The 20,011-nt window shown below is 38.4% G+C and overlaps 1 protein-coding gene across 1 annotated transcript in view; it reads left to right on the top strand.

Annotated features, from left to right (window-relative positions):
• TRHDE (thyrotropin releasing hormone degrading enzyme) overlaps positions 1-20,011 on the top strand; it is a 376,037-nt gene that overhangs the window by 176,235 nt on the left and 179,791 nt on the right. The window contains exon 4 of the mRNA XM_082742838.1: positions 19,445-19,599. Within this exon, the coding sequence (XP_082598964.1) occupies positions 19,445-19,599 (155 nt within the window). The remainder of the gene's footprint in view (positions 1-19,444; positions 19,600-20,011) is intronic.

Below are 20,011 nucleotides of genomic sequence, written 5' to 3'. Positions count from 1 at the left end.
GGTGTTTTTTGATCAGCAGCATCAGAATCTACTCAATTATGAACTCTGCTTGGCAATCTGTTTTATGAAACCCTCCTGGTGATTCTAATGTAAACTAATGTTTGAGAACCACCTTTTCAGTCTAATCTCAAGTAGAACGTTGTTCATAAAATCACCTAAGTCAGAGGTTTTAGATCCTGGCTGGACATTAGAAATCATCTGGGGAACTTCCAAAAAGACTGATGCTTAGGCTTCCACCCCTAGAGATTTGGATAGAATCTGGGGTGGCCTCTGCATCAGTATTGCTAAAAGCTCCTGAATTGATTCTAGTGTACAGCAGAGCTGAGAACAATGCTAAGTAAGGAGACTTTCTTGGCACATTACCTGGATTTTCAATAGCTCTCGTCAGAAAAAAATGTTTTAACTCCATTACTACTTTTAACTTAACGTTCGTTTGTTTTTTTGTGCTATATCTGATGTAAAGGAAAGCATAGCTGATTTCCCATCACGTTCTTAATGATTTCTGGGTTCTTTGATCAAATATGGTATTTCATAAATCAGCTCTTCACAGTATTTGTTATTTTGAAAGCATATCTCACTGTCTCCTTGCGGAGTGCATTAGACTTCTGGGCTACATGGATCAGGAATCACTTTTTGTTAATTCTGTTGAATGGTCTGATAGGTTAGATTGTGCACAACTCTAGAAGGGGACTGTTTGTGTTTGTAACCATCAAATCTGTATATATTTATTAAGACCTTTTTCTGGCAGATGGCAGTACAGTGCCTTGAAAAGAGGTTGCTTTCTAAATTGTGTAATGATGCCATTTGGGTTAGCAGTAAGGTTGTGTTTAGTCTAACAGATGAGACCACTGTAAATTCCTGATAAAACAGATTTCCCTCAGATGAAAAACATTCTGAGTAATCAATCATTTGGCAAATAAACAGTGGCTCAGTTTAGTATCAGTGTTAAGCATTTAATAGTTTTTAATTAGCTTCTATAAACTTAGGGTGGGAGTGTTCCAATAAAAATGTATTTGAAAGCCATATTTTTAAAAAATTATTTATTTCTTTTCAGCGTAACAGTTTCATTGTTTTTGCACCACACCCAGTGCTCCATGCAATCTGGTTCCCCCAACCCACCCCCACCCCATCAAAACCCTCAGGTTGTTTTTCAGAGTCCATAGTCTCTCATGATTCACCTCCCCTTCCAATTTCCCTCAACTCCCTTCTCCTCTCAATCTCCCCTGTCCTCCATGTTATTTGTTATGCTCCGCAAATAAGTGAAACCGTGTGATAATTGACTCTCTCTGCTTGACTTATTTCACTCAGCATAATCTCTTCCAGTCCCATCCATGTTGCTACAAAAGTTGGGTATTCCTCCTTTCTGATGGAGGCATAATACTCCATAGTGTATATGGACCATATCCTCCTTATCCATTAATCTGTTGAAGGGCTTGTTGGTTCTTTGCACAGTTTGGCGACTGTGGCCATTGCTGCTATAAACATTGGGTACAGATGGCCCTTCTTTTCACTACATCTGTATCTTTGGGGTAAATACCCAGTAGTGCAATGGCAGGGTCATAGGGAAGTTCTATTTTTAATTTCTTGAGGAATCTCCACACTGTTCTCCAAAGAGGCTGCACCAACTTGCATTCCCACCAACAGGGTAAGAGGGTTCCCCTTTCTCAGCATCCTCTCCAACACATGTTGTTTCCTGTCTTGCTAATTTTGGCCATTCTAACTGGTGTAAGGTGGTATCTCAATGTGGTTTTAATTTGAATCTCCCTGATTGAAAGCCATATATTAATGTCTAATTCATTTGACTATTTTAGAACTATTTTTAAAAGTTGTGCCTATTATGTATGGCAATCGGAATTATAGGATTATTAAGCAATGATAGTATTACTAAAGCATTTTAGAATAAGCAAAGTGCCATTGTCGGTTAGCCCAATGATTTGAATAACAGCATTATAGAAAGCAATCTAGGGAAGAGAAAAAAAGGAGACATATTATCAACTAGTCATTTTGTTTGCCTTTAGAGATAATGGAAAGTTTCTATTTTTAGGGGTGTGCGTGTGTGTGTGCGCAAGCGCGCACGAGCGTGCGTGTGTATAGAAGAAGCAATAAAATAACTTAAGCTAACTCGGCAAATAGAATGGATCTTTTGCCTTTGGGCTTAAAGTGACTGTCTTGTAATGCCACTTTACCACCTGCTGTTCTATTCAGCCAGAGTGGAAATGAAACATTTTTATATCATAGCAGTTAGTACCTTGCCATATATATTTTCTTAATTTGAGAATGTCAACAGAGTGTGGTTTGAATGCGATCCCATTTCCCCTTTTCCCTAGGGATTAAAATTCACTCCTTCTTGTTCTCTTTGTAGGATGTTTGCGGGTGGGGAGAGCAGCTTTTGATGTTATTCATTAACATCAGATAAAGTGCCATACTGAGGAATTTTTCAGGCTCTTAGCTGACAACAAAATTATGTTTAAAATAGAGATCTAAGTAATTTTTACATGAACTTTTTGTCACTTAAGCAAAGGAATTTAGAGCTAGTGTACTAGGAGTCTTGCCTTTTATTTTATTATTTTTATTTTTATTTTTTTTTTTTAAAGATTTTTTCTTTATTTATCTGGAGTCTTGCCTTTTATAATACAGTTCTGTAAGAGGCAATTGAACATTTGTGGAAATCAACACTGATAGTCCATAATAAACCCGAAAACGTTTATTTCATGTCTTCCTAGATACCAGCCGAAGTCCATATGATCTGAAATTTCAACACTTTTCCCCTGGATTCCAGACACACTACCTCTGCTGTTGTTACTGTTTCTTCTGAAAGCTTTCTAAAACAATAGTAGTTCAGACTGCATCATCAGGAGTAAAAAGAAAGATGGACTAGGGCAGTCATGATGGTTTAGTATCTCATAGCCCTGGGTGGTAATCCCTACTATTTTTGACTTATTGTTTGAGTTTTAATTTAGTTTCTTTCTCATTAACATAAAAATAGAACAGGATGCAGCACAGAGTAGAGATTAAGAACATGAACTCTGAAGCTAGGCGGCCTGGGTTTTAACCACTGGAAAGGATTTAAAGACATGTATGCTGTTAATGGAAAGGAACTTTTTGTATCATTTTTCCATTACTAGCAAAGATGGACTTCTGAGGTGAGCACTATAAAAATAATTTGTTCTATTTGTAATATAAAAATATTTTCCCCTTTCTCTTCTCCTTATCTTCCTGCCCCTTCTGGTTCCTTGGATTCACAGTCCTGGTTAATGAAATACCATGATCTTATTCATTACCCGTTCATTCAGCTAGGTAGCATGGTCTATGTCTCCTTGGTAGGTTTCTTATCTTCATACTTAATTAATTACCAACTCCTGTCTGTTTCCATCGCTGAGACACCTCTATATTTTAGTTAGGATTCTATTATTTCTTACCTGGACTAATTTGAACTAGTCTTTGTCCTTCTATTTTCCCCTCTTCCTTAAGCAGTGATTTTCAACTCTTGCTGCAGGTGAGGACTCTTTAAAGAGTAAGGAAGCCTAGGTCCCTCTTTAGAACAGTCAATTTGGACTTTGAATTGTCACAAATTATGAGAGACTAAAGAGATAAGACAACTAAATGCAAGACATGTAACTCAATTTTCTTTTGCTACAGAGAACATTATTGGACCATTCGCTAAAATTGAGTGAGGTCTGCCAACAGTTTCTACTATATTAATGGTGATTTCCTGATTTTGGTACATATAGGTGCTTAGTAAGAGGATGTTTCTTAGGAAATACACCATGAAAGATGGAGGGATAAAGGGTACCATATTCTCAATTTACCTGAAATGGTTAATTATATACTTGTTTTCATCATTTGCATGTAGAAAAACTTATTACTCTGAGTGTATTTAAACTAAAATGTGATAAGATATTAATGTTTGAAGAATTTTGTTAAAGAACATATATGTATTCTTTGTACTAAATTATGTAGGCTTGAAATGATGTCCAAATAAAATGGATTTTTAAAAAAAGAACAATCTATTTGAAATCTCTGGGAGGGGAACCAGACATTAACACTTTTTAAACATTTCCCAGCTGACTTCCATGTATGAGAGTATTTGAGATCCTCTGTTCTCATGGCTCCTTTATAGCAGTGATTTTCAAGGTGTGATTGCCTGACCCAGCAGCAGCATCACCATCTTCTGGACACTTGTTAGAAATACAAATTCATGGCCTACCTGGTATCTACTGGATCAGAGACTCTGGGCTTGAGGCCCAGAAATATGTATTTTTAACCAACTATACCAATGACTACTTGAATTTAAGAATCACAGTGTTATGCCAGAAGTCTTTGATTGTGCATCACTAGCATGATTTTTTTTTAGCATGTTCATACCTATTTAGCTATATTTATTTGTTTTGAAGTAATACACATAATACTTATACCGCTAAATTTCAAAGCACAGTATGTACTTAAAGTGAAGTTCATTGTTACTGAGAATGGATATAAATCAATAGTTGAAGTACTCTTGTTGATAAATGTTTTTCCTTTTCTTTTGTAATAACATATCTTAGTCTTTAACCTTATAATGCAAAGGCAATAGAGTGAATAGAGTATAGTGGTTGGGATATCTAAACTAGACTGCCAAAGTTTGGATCCCATCTCTGCCAATACCAAACTGGTCTGGGCGATTGACTTAATGTCTCTTGTGCTTCAAGTCCTCATCTGTGAAATGGAGCTATGAATAGTATCCATCTCAATGAATTGTTAGCATTAGCTGAGTTAATGTGTGCAAATCACATAGAAAGTGCATGGCTGTTAGTATGTGACCCCCAAACACCAGTTATTCTTACTGAGAATTAAAGAGCTCTCACGTTTTGTCATTTTCTGTTGTGCTTGTATCATTATATGAAGCTCAATCTATTTATTTATTTATTTATTTGCATGAATCTTTTTAAGCCACTATTTTGTTAGGGTTGGTTTAGTTGAAGAAGGCAATATAATTAACATCCATTTAATTGGGTACCGCATGCCTTAATCGCTTTAAAGTGAACTAGTGAAAGAGCCAGTGCGGGGTTGTCTGTGGAACTTCTGCTCTCTCTCCAAGGTCCTGAATAATTTGGCCAGGGGAGAGTATTTTTGTATTAGACCAAAGTAAATAGAAATAAAAGTTGTAATTTAGTTTCACCCCTTCCTGGATAGTCTTATGAAACTCCTGGGAGGGGGGGACATTTCACTTTAATGTGTATGTGAATCACTTGAGGATCTCGTTAAAAGGCATATTCTGATTCAGTAGATAACAGAGCTAGTTCTGAAAGTCTGATGGAGATTTCATTAAATAGGAGAACTTACCTAGTAGTCAACAATTGATTAAACTTGAAGAGTTGTAGAGATCAGGAGGTTAGGAGTAAAACCAGCTGAGAAGTTAGGGGTCTTGTATTTGTATAGCTAATTTGGAGACATTGAGAATGATTTTTGGAAAGTATTGTTAGCTATTACTTGTATTTAATTAGACCCTTTGGGACAAAGTACACAATTGTGGCCTGATTTTAATAACTACATCTGCCTTCAGTTACATAGCACGAGATATAGAGAAGTCTACTTCCAGCATGAATTTAGAATGGTAGACTCATGAAGTCACCAAAATTCAGCTAATTTCAATTGTATACACTGTCTATATATGTATATATGTAATTTATATAATATATACCTTTATATACACTATGTATATTTATATAGTATGTATGTTATAAATATTATATATCTACATATATGCATACACACATATGTATGTACATACATTGATGCACTGAAATCCAGAGAAGTGGACACAAGCTCCCTGAGGTGGTTAGCTTTTAGAAGGTCCCAAACACTTTGTAACATTTTCTGCTCAGGCTGTAAGGTAGTCAGGTTCTCAGAGTACCATCCCCCATCCAGGACTGGGATGTCCCAAATGCTCCTGCAAGACCTGAGGAGCAGCTTTGGTGCTTTTGGACCTGTGCACTGTAATGCAGCACTCCACAGAATACTGTTTTAGTAACTATTCATACAGGTTCCAATGCACATGTAAAAAATTTGCATAGTGTATTAAGAGGACAAGAAAAAAACAGAAATAATGAGAGGGGTGTTGCCATTTGCTTTACGGTGGCCTCCCCCCCCCCACCCAAGTGTGGAGTGATCAGTTACATGTCAGTTTGAGGTATGGAACCCTCATGCTCTATTAACTGTGGTGTTAGGAAGATGGCTTCTGGCAATTTTCCATCATGTCAATTCCCTGTATATTTACATTAGGAGCAACATTTTTATGATGGGTAAAAAAAAAAAAATCCCCTCTTCTCAGCATTTCCCCATTAGGCATACAAAATGTTTTCCTTCCTATAGAATATACTTTAGGAGTATAACTTAGTGATACACATTAGATACTGGAGCTTGGGGGGGAAGTAAAGGTTTCAGTTGGATCCCTGGCTCATTATCAGTTCTTTCTGTACTTCATTTCTTGATCTAACATAAATTGAACTAGGGAATATTTGGAACACTCGTAATGGGTTTTGAAAAAAAAAAAATCATTGAGTAGAAACTTTCAGAAACCCTTCTGTAGAAAAATTTGGAAAAGGTAGCTTTTTTTTTTTTTCCTACTCTCAAGAAGATATTTATAACAAATCATCAGGTACCTTTGGTAATGAAAGACATGGTTCTTATTTTGATCAATGCCTCTCATCTGATATGTTATTCAGCCTGAATGGGACATGACATTCATTTTTCTTCATGGAGTGACTTGATGCTATTTCAAATGGTAAATCTATGGGTTTGGATTGTTTAAAAAGAGTCTTTTAGTGATATGCCAAGGACTAAATTGATAAGGTTCTATTTTAGTTCTCTTAAAGGCAAATGAGCTTGGGGTAGTGTTAAAATTTAGTAAAGTAACACTGTGCCACCACATTTTCTGGTTGTATACTTGTGCTATTTTTCCTCCCCTTTTCTTCTGCCTTCATTGCCCCAAACACCATCAGAGATTTCCCTGGAAACCTTTAAAATTCACAGTGAATTTTGGTCTTTGCTGTTTATACTGCTAGCCCTCTGAAAATGCATCCATTGTTTAGCTGCCATTTAATATCAGGTAATAGTTTATACTGCAATAAGAAGTGATAAAAAATCAACAGCTATGGGCTTCAATGATTTTTTTTTTCCTCGGGGGCTTCAACAGGTATTTGATTTTGCTTGAAATTAATGCTTGACAGTTTTAAGCTAAGAATCCAACATTAGTTCCTTTGAATTATATGTTTGCATTTTTTTTTTATTGAATATTGTGTGTAGTTCTAGTACAGTTTATGCTAAGAGGGACTGCCTTTAAGGCACAATGAATCTTTGTTTCCACTTTACCAGACCCACATAAATAATTTCTTTTAGAGGTAACCACTTTGTACTCAGACTGTCTAAAGTGCATATTAATTTGGAAATACATTTTACTGACAACTCAAGTTTCAAAAGTTAAGAATGCTCATTTATAAATAGTACTATTTTTATACTCTCTTCTGCTGGAAATGTGAATCTGTCAATTAAAGAGTGTCAAAGAGCTATCCATATCTCCAAAATGACTCCCAGCTACCTCACTTTTGAAACAAGGAAGACTCCTGAGTTGCATGTTGTGGGAAGGACCCATTCCAGCAACTAAGACTCAATAAATAACTGATTAATGAGAGCCCCTAGCACAGTATTGTATTCTGCCCCCCACCTTCAAGTGATGACGTTAACACATGTGATTGGATGTTATCTTATATTTTGTGTAAAGGGCTTTATAGATCATTTTGAAAATCTGTTGAGAATGATATTGAATGGTAAGCTAGTATTACTTTAAAGAGTTAATATTTAATTAATTAATATTTGACTACTTGAGTGCATAATAGCTGCACTTTATAAATTCACATGAATTTACTGAAGATACTCACAGACATTGTCAACTTGTCTACTCTTGCCTTCTTTTTGGGTGGTTCACTGCTCTTGAGTGATGTGATGTCACACTTCTTCTGGTTTTTCCCCCCACTCTTAGGATGGGGGGGACCCTTTGTGTCCTGCTCCCTTTCCCCCTTCCTCTGCCTGTTTTTTTTTTTCAAATTTCAGTGCCCCTCAGACATCATCTTGGTACTCTTCTATGCTCTGTATCAGTCACAGTCTAGTGTATACCTGTTGATGACTTTAAATCTGCTCCCCCAGTCCAGATCACTCCCCAACACATCAGACCTTTATATTCAGCCTCTCTTACTAGATATCTCTTTGAATGTTCCAGACTCAGCACGTCCCAAACAGGACTGGTCACTATATTCTTCAGCCACCTTGACTTAGTTTTTATGAACTAAAATTACCATATTTTCCCTTACTTGTTTGCACATACCCTTACCCTGAAATGTACTTTCCCTCCATATAATTCCCTTTGTCTCAATAAATCTCATAATTGACTTTCTTCAGATAGCCTTTCCCCATTCCTATGTTAAGATTTGGGACCTCTTTCATGTAGTACTAATGATAATAATATAGTAATGCTGTGGTAATATAGTATATAAGATAGCAATATAATATATACTATTATTACATATTATGTAGTATATATAGTAATAGAGTATATCAATATAGTAATAATGATAAAGGTAATGATGATGACAGCAATGCTCTATTAGTTTCTTGTTGATGGTATAAAAAATGGCACTATCCTTAGTGGTTTAAAATGACACAAATTTATTATCTTATGGTTCTGTACATTGACAGTTTGACACAGCCTTCACTAAAGGCTTTAGGGGGGGAAATCTCTAAATTTTTTTCACCTTCTCTAATTTCTGGAGTTGGCCTGCATTCCTTGGCTCATGACCCCCTTCTATCTCACATTGCTTCACTCTGACACCAACACCTGTGGCTCCTGCTTTCACTTTTCAGGACCCTTGTGATTATATCAGGTGCACCTGGATAATCTGGGTTGCCCTTCCATTTTAAGGTCCACTGATGAGTAAACTTAATTTTATTTGCCCCTTAGTTTCTCTTTGCCAAGTAATCTAATATATTCACAGGTTCTGAGAAAGAGGCCATGGACCTCTTTGGATGGGCATTTTGCTGTCTACCATAATATCTGTTACTGAGAACTTACCACTTGCTAGGAACAATTCTAAGCACCTCACATGTATGAGATCATGTGGTTGTCAAGAACTGTGGGGGGGCTGAGATTTTGCCTTGCCCCATTTGCAAGCTCGACAAGTCATCCAGGCGTTGTTTCAGGAATGCTTGCACAAGACACAAAATCCCTGGGCTAGAGATAAACTCTTGACAGCCCTAGCTATGGCAGTGGCCAGAGATTTAGTATTTTGTGTGCCGGTTCTCTGAGCCCCAGCTCCCAAGAGCAATGCCAGGAAGGCCAGGTGACACCTGCATATGGAGTGGATTATGTTACAGGAGAAGAACCTGAGCCTACGGAACCTGATTCTTTCAGAAATGATGGTATCTCTGCCTATCCTTTGCTGTGGAGAGGACACGCTCTTTATCTTTGCTATACAAACATTCTTAAAAAGACTGCCTGGAACAAAAAGCAGTCAGTGTCTGTGCTCATAAGACATAGAGAAATGTGAGAGACCCTTGAGAATTGTGTTCCAACAATAGCCTTCGCAGTAACCCTGTGAAATAGTTGCAATTATAATCATCTCCATTTTACAGGTAAAGAAAATGAGGGACAAAAATGATAAGTAACATGCCTCATTAAGTAGCAGAATTGAGTTTGAACCTAGGCTGCCTGGCTTCCAAGCCCGTGTTCTTAATCTCCGCTCTGTGAGGCATCCATTATACAGGTATATGCTGTGATGGTGGCATAGGCACGGAACTGCAGTTTCCTACGTGCTTGTCAATAATGTCTCTACTTTTTAACTTGACTGCATCCCCCATTGGGGCTTCATGGGACTGCGTCTTTATTGTTCAAGGTTTATATATCCAGTGTCCAGATCAGTCTGGCCTCTCTTAGGTAATGAATCAGTACTTTGGGAATAAATGAAAATGCATCATAAATGAAACCTTAATAAAGAGCAACTTTTACTTTCAACCTACATTCTCTTAGATAATAACTTGTCTTTGTTATATAACAAGCATTAGTCAATTTGGCCTGTTACCAAATGATGAGGATAGGGGTCATTCAGTGTGTGTTCGATGTTTATACCTAATCATGCCCATTAAAGCAAAGACCAATGAGTTTGGAAAGTGCTTGAAAGAAGATGCAAAATATGATGATGGAAATTGGAAGTAGAGCTAATTTAAAAAATTAAATGGGTGAGAAAATGACAAATATTCCCTGTGCATATAGGATAAGTCCTTTGGCATAGAAATTCTTTTTCAAGGGAAAAGGAAATTAAGCAACACATGAAAAGCATTCCTCCTTTGCAATTGACAGTAATCAGTAAGTGTCGAAAAAAAGTGATTGCAGAAATGAAAAAAAAAAAAAAAACCTTATGAATATGTGGCAGGAGAATCAGCAAAAACATAGACTGCATATTATGGCCTAATGCTACTTTGGGAAAATGCTAGGAATTTGAGAACTTAAATGCTAAGCTGGTGAATACAAGTGGTACTGATGAAAATTCTGTTATGGGCCAAAAGGTGTAGCTGAAACTAGCCTTTTTTGATAGAGAGATGCCCCATTAGAAAGTCCATCAGGAGAAAGGGTGTTTTGTTTTAAGCTTTGAAGGACTGATTCACTCTTAAATTTGGTTTAATGTACCCAGGGAAGGGCAAAGCTTAAACTCCTCTTTGTCAAATGATCTTAAAAACACTGGTTTAGGACCTAACCACTTTGTGAGTAAAAAAACCAAAAAACAAAACTTCAGAATTTACAATTGGGAGGAAGAAAAGAAGTTGTTTGTTCTCATTTTATAAATACTGGTAATAGGTGACCTCTGTGCAATTCACCTTGTTCATATTACAATTTCAAATGCAACTTATATTTCTACTAGCCACATATGGTAATTGTCAGAGCAAGGAGTTTTATTTTTTATACTTAAGAATAAATGCATATGTATATAGTATCTTGAGCAAGTGCTAGTCATGGCATAATCAAAATATAACATTTTTTTTTACCTGCTATACCTTTTAAAATGTACTTAGGATCCCTGGATGATAATATGGAAATGTCCTATGATGTAGTCTCTTTTGTTTTGTTTTCTCATTTGTAGGTAGGTCCTATATGGCTTTAACATAAAATCTCAATTCAGAATTTAAAATTCAGAAATTAAAATGCCTAATGTAACATTAGCCAACACTTCATCTTTGTTCAAAGATAAGATTTTTCCTCTTCCAAGCTAGAGCCTGTGATGCATTCAATTCCCCCAAGTGGGGGTGAGCTAGAAAGATCCCAACTAGTGATAGCATTGATTTATCAGGGTTTGTACTGCAGACTAACTGTTTTCATGCACCATCTCATTTAATCTGCATGACAACCTGCAGGGAAGGTACCATTAATATCCGCATTTTATCCATGAGGAATGGAACCTGGGAGAGATTAAGCCATGTGTTCCAAGTCCTCCAACATGTAAGTGTTGGAGCTGGGTTTGGATCCCAGACAGTGAAGACTCAGAGTCCCAAGGTTTAACTGTTACATTCACTATCCTCTGCAAGAAGGCCTGGGCAGCAGAGCTGGAAAGAGAACTTGGGTTGTGATTGAGATGCTGTTAGAGTAGAGAACGGAGGACAGTGTTGGAGGGGGGTGTGATTTATAGGGTGACATGCAGCAGGACACAGAAGGAAGAATTAGGTCAGAAGTTGGGGATTTGAGAGCAAGATGGATTTGGGTGGAAGGTCCAGGGCAGAGTCTACAATGCTTCTGTGAATCTGGAGGGTGTGCCTCTGAGTGCTCCTTGGTGGAAGAGTTTAAAGAAGCAGCAGAACACTTCACATGCCAGAGAACCATGGGCCTGCGGACCAGAATTGCAGAATTTAATGCTCTTTCTTAGATGGGTACTGGTAATGGTTATGTACCTATTTGGCCCTTAATACCAGCAAAACCAGTTGTAAACTATATTCAGCATGACTCGTCATCAGAAGGAAAATGATTCATTTATTTTGCAGTAAGTTCTTGGACATCAGCCATATTCTTGGCACTGCTGGGCCCTGGAAATGCAGTGATTGAAATAAAGTAACTTGCCTTTATGGAGGTGAAATTCAGTTGGTTTGGGGTTCCAACTTCAATACTGTCTCCCCAGAGAGGCTTTTCCTTGTCACTCACTCTGACTGGGAAGTATCCTCCCTACAACCCCATTTTTTTTTTTAACATCTCCTGTGTTATTTTCACTATAGTGCCAATCTTAATCTCTTATTGTTTTATTTATCTGAGTATTCTTTGGCCCCTCCCCCACCCTCCCCCTCCACTGCCCTTCAGCCCCAAAGCTGGAATGTGAGTTCCATGGGAGCCAGGTCATTGTCAGACTCCTGTCCTGAGGCAGAGTAAGGACTCAGCCAACTTTGTGAATGACTGGATGAATGGACAAAATATATTGCACATATAGGGAAAATAAGAAAGATTACTCCTGTGAGAAAGCCTTATGGATTTTTCCCCATTGTGAGACCAAAACTTCTAGGATTAATGTCTGGCACCTTAGATTTTCCAAGCAGAAAATCGCACATCCAAACAGGGACCACTGCTGTTCTGGAAAGAGCCACTTCCTCTGGTCATACTCCGGACTTGGCAATGGCTTTGTCCTCTGCTCAGGTCTGGAGGGATTGGTCCCTGAGGTGATGCTCTTGAGTTGCAGGTATCCGACTTCTTTCTTTGGTATTTAACTGTTATCTTCCAGGACTTTCTATCCCTATTCAGGCTCAAGTTTGAAATATGAGTCATTGTGAGTTCTGATCTTAACCAGGACTTTCTTACTACTCTCAAAATGTTTAGATAAATAAATGGATGGCAAATGCAAAATGAATTCACAAGTTTGCATGTGGATAATCGAAGCCAGAATTGGCTGGTGAAGAAAATATTGCTGAGGAGAGCCAGGACTTTAGGGAGTCTGACTTAGGCAAAAGGGAAAGTGTCAAGAGAGAGCAAGACCATAGACAAGTACTTCGAAGACATGTTTCAGATGATATCGCCTTCAGATGATATCGCCTTTACTCTTAGAACATGGAGTGCAAACGCAATACTGTGGCAGAAAGTATCTGAGCTGAAGGACACTAGATTCTCACTCTAGAGCCAGGGCTTGGATGTGCCCAGAGTTAGAGCCAATACAACCTATTCTAGATGACAATCCACAATGATCTGTAAGTCCAGAATCTGACCACAGCATGGAGAGGCCAAATATCCCACACTTTTTCTGCTAGTGGTTGTTTAATTATGTAGAGTACATTAGAATAGATATTTACAAAGTCATGCATCAAAACACTGCCACTAATGCTGGAGACCATTTCGGTTTGTATGTATTATTAAACCGTATTTGGTGATTCTTTGGATCTTTCCACATAGTTTCAGTCTTCCTCAAAGTATAGTGTTGTCATGATAGTAGGACATTTTCCTTGGTGATTGACTTCGCTTCAGAGTGCAGAGGAGGAAGTTGCAAGGTTATCTTTAGGTTTAGACTAGATTAATGGGAGCGATCTATTCCAGAAGGAATAGTATACACTGGGGAGATATCAAATAACAGTCTACCACAAAGACGTTTCCATATTTTCCTCTGGAGCTCAAAGAGGGCTTCTGTGCATGTAGGAGGTGACAGATGACATTGGAGTGGGTGAGAACATTCAAAGAAAACTAGTTCAATGGGTTGTAAAGAAAACCAACACAAAACAACTCACAGATGGAAATCTTAGGAACTTTGATTTTCAAAAGCCAGGATGACGAAATAGAAACAAACAAGCAACAAAAATAAGATAGGCTAATCTCAGAAGTGGAGGAAAACATCAATATCCTGTTATGACAGACCCCGACCAACAAACAGTATGATAGTTCTCAATAATATCAAGCAAATAAGAACTGAGAAGTGTCCATAGGATTCTGAGATTTTAGTCAGCAAGAGCTGTTTTGACACAGTGTTAAAGGTAGAAGGCAAATTACAGTGCATTGAAGGGATCAAGTAGAGAAAGTCAGATTTTTATGTTAATGTATGTAATTGCATTCACTAGAATTATACGAATATTTGCTATCTGTCTATAGTTTTTAAGGCTGTAGTAATTAATTGGAAACAGAGTCCTATGCATAATTTTATCCAGGATTTTCCTTGAATTTCCAAGTAAATTAAATCTGAACCATTTGAATTTTCTTCTGTTTTCAGGGCATATTAAAGAGGATGGTTGCACATTTTAATGGATGTAGCCTCATGACAAAGTTATTTTTGTAAAAATGGAAATAACCTAATTCATTGTGAATAACTCTTAACAACTTCAAAGTTAAGCAAAAGAATATTTCAGGGGTGCCTGGGTGGCTCAGTGGATTAAGAATCTGCCTTCTGCTCATGTCATGATCTCAGGGTCCTGGGGTCGAGCCCCATATAGGGCTCTTTGCTCAGCAGGGATCCTGCTCCCCCCCGCCCCTGCCCTCTGCCTGCCTATCTGCCTACTGGTGATCTCTATTTGTCAAATAAATAAATAAAATCTTAAAAAAAATTTCAACTTACCGAAGGTACTTTTTGAAAAAACATCTTCATTGAGGTATAGTAAGTGCAGTAACTACCCACATTTAAAGTGTACAGTTTGATTTTTTTAAGATGTGTATATACCCATGAAATCATCACCCTAATGAGCATATCCTTCACTCCTAAGAATTTCCTGTTGCAATCTTTTTTAACATTTAACATTTTAACATCTCCCATCTTTGTCCCCAGGAGACCACTGATCTGCTTTTTGACACTGTAGGTCAGTTTGCATTTTCTAGAATTTCATATAAATGTGTGATTCATTATATATATATATATATATATATATATATATATATATATATATATATTCCTTTTTACTCAGTATAGCTATTTCAGGATTCAACTTTGCTATGTATATCGATAGTTCATGTCTTCTTATTGCTGAATAGAATTTTGTTGATATACCACAGTATCTACTTGCTGATAGACATTTGATTTATTTCTAGTTTTTGGCTATTGGAAGTAAAACTGGTAAGAATATTTGTGTACCAGTATGGATATATGCTTCACAAAAGCATTCTTTTTTTTATGATTTATCTATTTATTTGAGAGAGAGAGTATGTGAGCAAGTGGGGGGAGGGGCAGAGAGAGAGAAACTCAAGTAAACTCCCTGCTATTTGGAGAGCCTGACTTGGGGCTCAGTCCCATGACCCATGAGATCATGACCTGAGCCAAAATCACGAGTCATATGCTCAACTAACTGGGCCACCCAGATGCTCCCCAAATATTCTTAAAATATAAAACTATATATAAATATAAAAATATTAAGAGTCCTTAAGTTATAAAGACACAGAGCAGAGAGGCCCAGTTAAAATATCTCTTAGCGGGGTGCCTGGGTGGCTCAGTAGGTTAAAGCCTCTGCCTTCGGCTCAGGTCATGATCCCAGGGTCCTGGGATCGAGCCCCACATCGGGCTCTCTGCAGAGAGTATGTGGGTATGTGCTTCCTCCTCTCTCTCTACCTGCCTCTCTGCCTACTTGTGATCTCTGTCTGTCAAATAAATAAATAAAATCTTTAAAAAATTAAAAAAAAATCTCTTAGCAGTTGTTAGAACAAAATCCAATTTTCTTTGGTATTTTGTTGCAAGGTTATTATATGCATAGTAGCATAATCTGGTTTTTTTAGTTCCACATTTTCCCCCTTTCTGCTATCCATAGACATGGTTCCCTCTACCTATTGTAAGACCTTTCTGTGTCTGTGAAGCTGCCTCCTATTACTGATGCTTCTGTGTTTTACTCTGTTCTCCATCACTTTTTCAGAGTCTAGCTCCATTTGCTGAAGAGTTCTTGTCTGGCTGATGTATAGCCTTATTACTCAGGCCTGACTTCTGTGCCCTTGGAAGTCTGGAAACCAATAGGTAACCTGCTGACTGTTTAGATCACCATTAGTGGTTTCTTTGGCACCTTTAACTGACCCTTCACTGTACCTGCTTATGCTGCTAGTTAGGCTCTTGCTGTCTGATGACTAGCCCCTAAGTGTACCTTCCTACTTATCACCGAGAGTCCCCATCAGGCTCAAGTCAAGAATCTCTCTGTGCCAGTTGAGCCAATCCAGTGTGTGGACTGATCTGCTCACTTATTTTCGGAGACCTGACTACTCTCAACTCTTGAAGAACTCCAGCATGCAGAAGTGCCTCTGTACCAAAGGATTGTTCATAAGTTCACGTGTTCCTTCAAGAAAATGACCCCAGATGGGTTACTGCTGTTGCCATCTGCTGGTGGCAGATAGAGTTGGCACAGGGTGGGTCCGTTGCCTAGCGTGGTCATATTTAGGGAAGGTCTCAAATTAAAATCTTACACAGAAGAATGTCTACCTATGCTGTATTTGCAATTGGTTCTCTTTTATCTCTTTCAGCCACATTGGCCTTCTTCCTGTTTGTCCAATATACTCACCTCATTTCCCAGTTCATGTCCTCCTTAGGACCTTGACATTTGTTGTCCCTTCTTAGAACACACTTCAACAAATGTATCTGGTGCTCCTACCAGATTTTTGGCTTAGAGCTTCCAAAACCCTTGGAATTTCCTAAGGGTTTGAATGTCTTTGTTATGTTAATGTTGGTATCTTTGTAGGTTGATGAGGTGGCTTTTGGAATTCACCTAAAGATGGGGGCAGATCTGACCTTGCTGTGGACCCAATCACATGATTAGGGAGTAGGAACTTTTAGTCCTATCTTCTGGCCTCCACCTCCTGAAAGGGGAAAAGAGCTGGAGATTGAGGTCAGTTCTCAAAGACCAAAAATTTAGTCAGTTAGGTCTGTGTAACAAAGTCTCTGTTAAAACCCCAAGGGATGGAGTTCAGAGAGCCTCCCTGGTAGTGAACAGAAAGATTTTGGGAGAATGGTGCATTCTAAGAGGGCATGGAAGCCTCACATCCTTTGTCAGTATCTTGCCCTATGCATCACTTCCATTTGGTTGTTCCTGAGTTATATGCTTTTGTAATAAACTGTAATAATCTAGTAAGTAAAAACACGAGTTATGTGTACCTCTCTTGCAAATTAATCAAACCAAAGGAGGTGGTTGTGGGAACCTCTGATTTATAGCCAGTCAGTTGGAAATACAGATAACAACCCGGGCTTGTTACTAGCATCTTAAGTGGGGCTACAGGATGGTCTTGTAGGACCAAACCCTTAACCTGTGGAATCTGATGCTATCTCCGGGTAGATAGTGGCAGAACTGAGTTGAATTCTCATATTTTCCAATGTCCAGGAATTTCTTGGTGGTGTGGAAATCCTCTTTAACCCTGTGCTGAAATGGAGTCCATGAACCTAAAAGACTGTCCCTCAACCCCTTTCTGCCCTTTCTTTCCTGAAGCAATCATGATTCTGAATTTGGTGTTCATCATTCCTGTACGTGTGTGATTGTATGTGCATTTTGCCACTACTATCTGGGTATGTGTGTACCTGTGTGTGAGTGTCCATTTATAACATATGGAATTAGTCTGCTTATTTTTGAGTATCATATAATAAGGGTTAATTTACATCTTACTTGTTCCCTCAACATTATGTTTTTCAGATTATCCATATTGATTTATATAGGATAAGAATCTAGGGGTAAGATTGCTATGTAGTATTCCTCTCTTATAACTATTTTATAGTTTCTTTCTCCACTATCTTATTAAAAGGCATTTGATTTTCCCTTTTCATTCTTCTTTTTTTTTTTTTAAAGATTTTATTTCTTAGGGAGAGAGAGCATGAGCGGGGGGCAGGGCAAGAGGCAAAGGGAGAGGGAGAAGCAGGCTCCCTGCTGAGCAGGGAGCCCAAAGCAAGACTAGATCCCAGGACCCGAGGATTATGACCTGAGCCAAAGGCAGATATTGAACCTTAACCGACTGAGCCACTCAGGCACCCCTCTTCTTTCACTCTCAAAAAACTATACTGGGGTGCCTGGGTGGCTCAGTTGGTTAAGTAACTGCCTTTGGCTCGGGTCATGATCCTGGAGTCCCGGGATGGAGTCCCAGGCTCCCTGCTTGGCAGGGAGGCTGCTTCTCCCACTGACCTCTCTCCTCTCATGCTCTCTTTCTCTCTCTCAAATAAATAAATAAAATCTTTAAAAAAAAAAAAAAACAAAAACAATACTGTAGCAAACATTCTTGTGCCATTTTTTTCTCAACATCCCAGGTAGTTCCTCTAGGGTTATTGGGAGTTGGAGCTTTTGGGTCAAAGACTGAAAACATTATGTTGTGATTAAGAGCAAAGCTCTGGAATCGAGCTCCCTGGGTTTGAATCCTCACTCTGCACCTTCCTGGTTTTCCCGAGAAGCCATGAGCAGCAGCTGCGTACAGCCCTTGCGAACACACACACACCTTACCCAACCCCTGGCATCACGCGTTCATCTTGGCTTAGGTCCCTTTGGCTCCAGCTGATCCCGCTGGCTTCACACGCAATGACTGCTTTGCATTTCTGTACCATTTCTGATCCATGAAGAGGTTTATTTTCAAGCCTGGAGATATTTTTTAGTTTTCCCTTTTAATATTTTATTTATCACTCCTATGTTGTTTGGAGCTGAGGGAGTACATCAAAGCGTGAACTTATTGTGTCACCTTAACCAGAACTTGATAATACCTCTGCAGCCTTTTAAAAGAAGCACACATCTTAGTATCATCTAATCAAAGATTTTTGGAGCTGGAAGGGATTTTAGAGATAATGAAGGCCAATAACCTTATTTTATAGGTGAGGGAATTGTGGTCTTGAGAAATTAAGTGATTTGCCGAGGTCATATATCTAGTTAATGGTGGAGGGCAGGACCGGAACCAAAGCCTGCGGACTCCCTCAGTAGTCCTTTTGCTAGTTTCCACTATTGCAGTCTTGTCTCTAATCTGTATTTGCATGCAACATTTTATTTTTAACAGAACTCAAAAAATCCAGGAGCATCTCTGCAATTAAAAAAATGACACATCACATTTTTAAACTGATAGATGTTTTCTCTCAAAAAAAATTTGAGGTAAAAGAAAGAGTACAGTATTCACTGCCTTGGGCTGAATATATTTTCATTAGAAGGCACAATGCCTTTTGACTCTGTAGATTTCTGCTGCATTTGGTTTCCTTGACTTCCTGAAACTTATTAGGATGGGCCCATCAATAATGGTGCCGATACTTCCAGCCTCTTCCAACACTGGGTCTGAAAATGAACGGTGATGAATGGATATGGCCAGCGTGTACAGTGATAGCCTATATTTCTGCTGTCATGGAGAAATAGCAGGTAGTTTAATTTAGAAAAAAAAATTACTGAGAAGCAAATATTCCCTTTCATTAGGATTTCTGGACTTTTCTAGGATATGAATTTAGAATCCGATATGTCTGTTAAAGCCTTTGGAATTTTTTTATTCTATTTCTAGATCTCTTAGCTGTGCCTAAGCATCCGTACGCTGCTATGGAGAACTGGGGACTAAGTATTTTTGTGGAGCAAAGAATACTGCTGGATCCCAGTGTTTCATCTATTTCTTATTTACTGGATGTCACCATGGTCATTGTTCATGAGATATGTCACCAGGTAGGAGAAAAAGGATCAGGTGTAAGTATGACTGCAAACTATTGAGAATGCAGAATGATTTCAGATCCTTAGATTAGGAACTACATTATTACCCTCCCAATTAAGTTTTAATTAGGTAGAGAGCACTGTGCTGTTCTTTACGGAGGGTATGTCATTTTTCTCAGCTGACGGCACAAACAAAAGCAAACACACTGATGGTATTGAATAAGCAACTGTCATTCAGTGTAGTTGAGGAGTGAGAGGGAACCGCCACCCAGCAGCCTCTTCTGAGACCCTGTCCGGTCCTGGGTCCTTGTCAACCTTGCTTTATTTCCTTGTGATTATTGGCATGTATGTATGGTAAGTGCAGCGATGGCAGTGATTTATTGCGTTGCTGCAAGATGCAGCTGAGTTTTGTATACGTGTCAAAATT

This window comes from Mustela nivalis (genome assembly GCF_964662115.1).
Source record: "Mustela nivalis genome assembly, chromosome: 7".
NCBI classification, from domain to species: Eukaryota; Metazoa; Chordata; class Mammalia; order Carnivora; family Mustelidae; genus Mustela; species Mustela nivalis.
Note: the sequence above shows the minus strand (reverse complement) of the source record. Positions and strands in the feature narration are given on the sequence as shown.